We start from the raw sequence: 2,220 nt of genomic DNA, 5'->3' as shown, positions 1-2,220 counted from the left end.
GCCCTCCCCCGCAGCCTGTGCACTGGGATCTGTCCATAAAGCCAAAGTCCTGCCCCCCAAGTCAGCCAGGGAGCCCTGCCACCCCAGAGGGCATCTAATCCTCACCCACTTGTTTCCAAGTCAGTCACTGCACTGCCTCCCAGTGAGGGCAAGGATCCAGTGCAGTCTCCCCGCCTCCCCACACAGACTCGCACCCACAGACCAGATGTAAAGTCATTTATTGAAGCAATGTCTCAAGATGCACTTTTCCAGCCCCATTTCCTTACATGGGCTTGGGCGGAGGTCTCGGGGCAGCGCCCTAGAGGGGAAGAGAGGAGAACGTTAGGACACATTCAGCCAGTGGCTCAGTGGTCTGACTCCAGGCAGGGAAAGGACTGTCAGCTCAGGGGAACCGCCAGGCTGGATCAGACCCGAGATCCAGCTGGTCTCTGATCGAGGGCAAACCAAAGGGAGGTGGAAGAACCCAGCCGTGGGCAGACATGCAGGTGGTTTAATATCCCTCCAAGACGTGTCACACATGATAACAACCTACCCGTTACCCACATGGGTCCCAGTTCACCCACTCAGCTCCCCTCCCTGCACATTCACTAGTGTCCTGAGCACAGGAGGCTTCTCTGAAGAGATTATTCCAGAGAGCCACAGGCCTCGGGTGTGGCATGCTCGCTGGGCTGCCTCGCTGGGCAGCTCTGATCACTGCCATGCGGAGCAATGGCGTGGACACCGAGTCACTGGCATGGGAGGCGCCACCTTCCCTGGCAGAGAAGAGTTTGCAGGGGGTTGGCAGGAGTCCCTGAGCCACAGGGGGATGGGAATTTGGGGAGGAGGGGGAACAGAGGGATGCAGTGAGACCCAAGCGCACGCCCTTGGACTGCCCGCTGGAGGGCTTCGTGCACCATACGTACCGCAGGCCTGAACCTGGGCGGAGGGGTACGGTCCTTCCGGGCCTCCCGGGAACGGTTCCTCACCACTTTGCTGTGGATGGCACAGCTCACGCAGTAATGCAGCTTCACATACAGCTTGGGCAGCACGTACGCTGGGGAGAGATGTAAATCAGGAGCCTGAAGCCGCAGCTTCCCCAGTTCCGCTCCAGAGGGATCGGTTAGCGTTGCCCCAGCCCCACGAGAGCCAAGCTGCAGGCTAGGGTGCCAGAGCGCCGACTGCAGAGCCAGAGATTACACACAGGAAGCCGCGCTCAGAGCCAGGGCGGAGCGCTGCATGAGGGGACATGCAGGAAGGTGGGCTCAGCTCCTCAGTCAAAGTAACGCAGCTACGATCTGCTCATTCCATGCCCCCCAGGTGCATCCTGGAGCACAAACAGGTCACATTCCCGCTGCTTCCCTGCAGGAATGCTGGACCTCCTGATGGTGCCTGGCCTGGGACTTCCACCCCAACGGGCGCCTGTCAGGGGACCAAGCCCCACCTGAAACCCCAGGCACCAGTTTGCTGCAGAGGGGCCTAATAGTTAGAGCAAGCAGCCAGGACACCTGGATTCTACACCCAGCTTCACCACCCTCCTTCTTGCAGCTTTTGGCAAATGAGTTCAGCCCTGTCTCTGTCTCCTCCCCAGCATAACGAGGATGAGACCACTTAACCCAGCTAGACGGGCAAAGTGCTCTGGGACCCTCGCCAAGGCAGCGTCTCATTCATAGGCTACTAGTGCTCGGCCAGCTCAGCACATAGCACCAGCCGGGAGACACGTCAGCATCTGCTGGGGAGCAAATCACACAAGTTCAGGCATCTCTTCACTGCCATGTTATGTTTGAGTTAAGAGCTACAATCCCTAGAGTATTCATCCAGCCTCCATCCCTGCAGCGTGCGAGTACCTCACCCCCTTGACTGTGGTTATCCCCAAACGCCGCTGGGATGCAGGCGCTGCGACTGTCCTCATTGCACAGATAAGCCACCTGAGGAAGTGGACCCAGGTCTCCAGCTGAGGCCTGAACTCCTGGACTATCCCGGGTAACGGGCTGCAGCCAGGGCTTGTCCTGCTCCCCAGCCCCCTGCCACCCCCCAGGGGCTCACAATCGAAGACGCTGGCTTCGGAGATGTCCCGCACCGCGGCGGCCTCCACGATGTTCCGGATGACGAACTTCTTGATGGCCTTGTCCTTGGGGACGCAGCGGGCGCAGTTGGTGCAGCGGATGGGCTGGACGTGCCCCCGGCCCTTCTTGGCGCGCCCATTGTTCCGCCTCTTCTTGGTCTGGGGGGGGGGGGGGAGGG

General features: G+C 60.2%; 1 protein-coding gene across 1 annotated transcript; it reads right to left on the bottom strand.

Moving 5' to 3' along the window:
• Window positions 1-201: 201 nt before the first annotated feature.
• RPS26 (ribosomal protein S26) lies at window positions 202-2,212 on the bottom strand (the record flags this gene model as incomplete). The annotated part of the gene is made up of 3 exons (XM_032785601.2): window positions 202-298; window positions 903-1,033; window positions 2,023-2,212. Coding segments are annotated over 3 exons (357 nt in total), but the record flags the coding sequence as incomplete, so codon positions are not given.
• Window positions 2,213-2,220: the final 8 nt, after the last annotated feature.

This window comes from Chelonoidis abingdonii, chromosome 26, assembly GCF_003597395.2.
Source record: "Chelonoidis abingdonii isolate Lonesome George chromosome 26, CheloAbing_2.0, whole genome shotgun sequence".
Lineage (NCBI taxonomy): Eukaryota > Metazoa > Chordata > Testudines > Testudinidae > Chelonoidis > Chelonoidis abingdonii.
The sequence above is the reverse complement of the archived record's forward strand: the minus strand, read 5'-3'. Positions and strand labels throughout refer to the sequence as shown.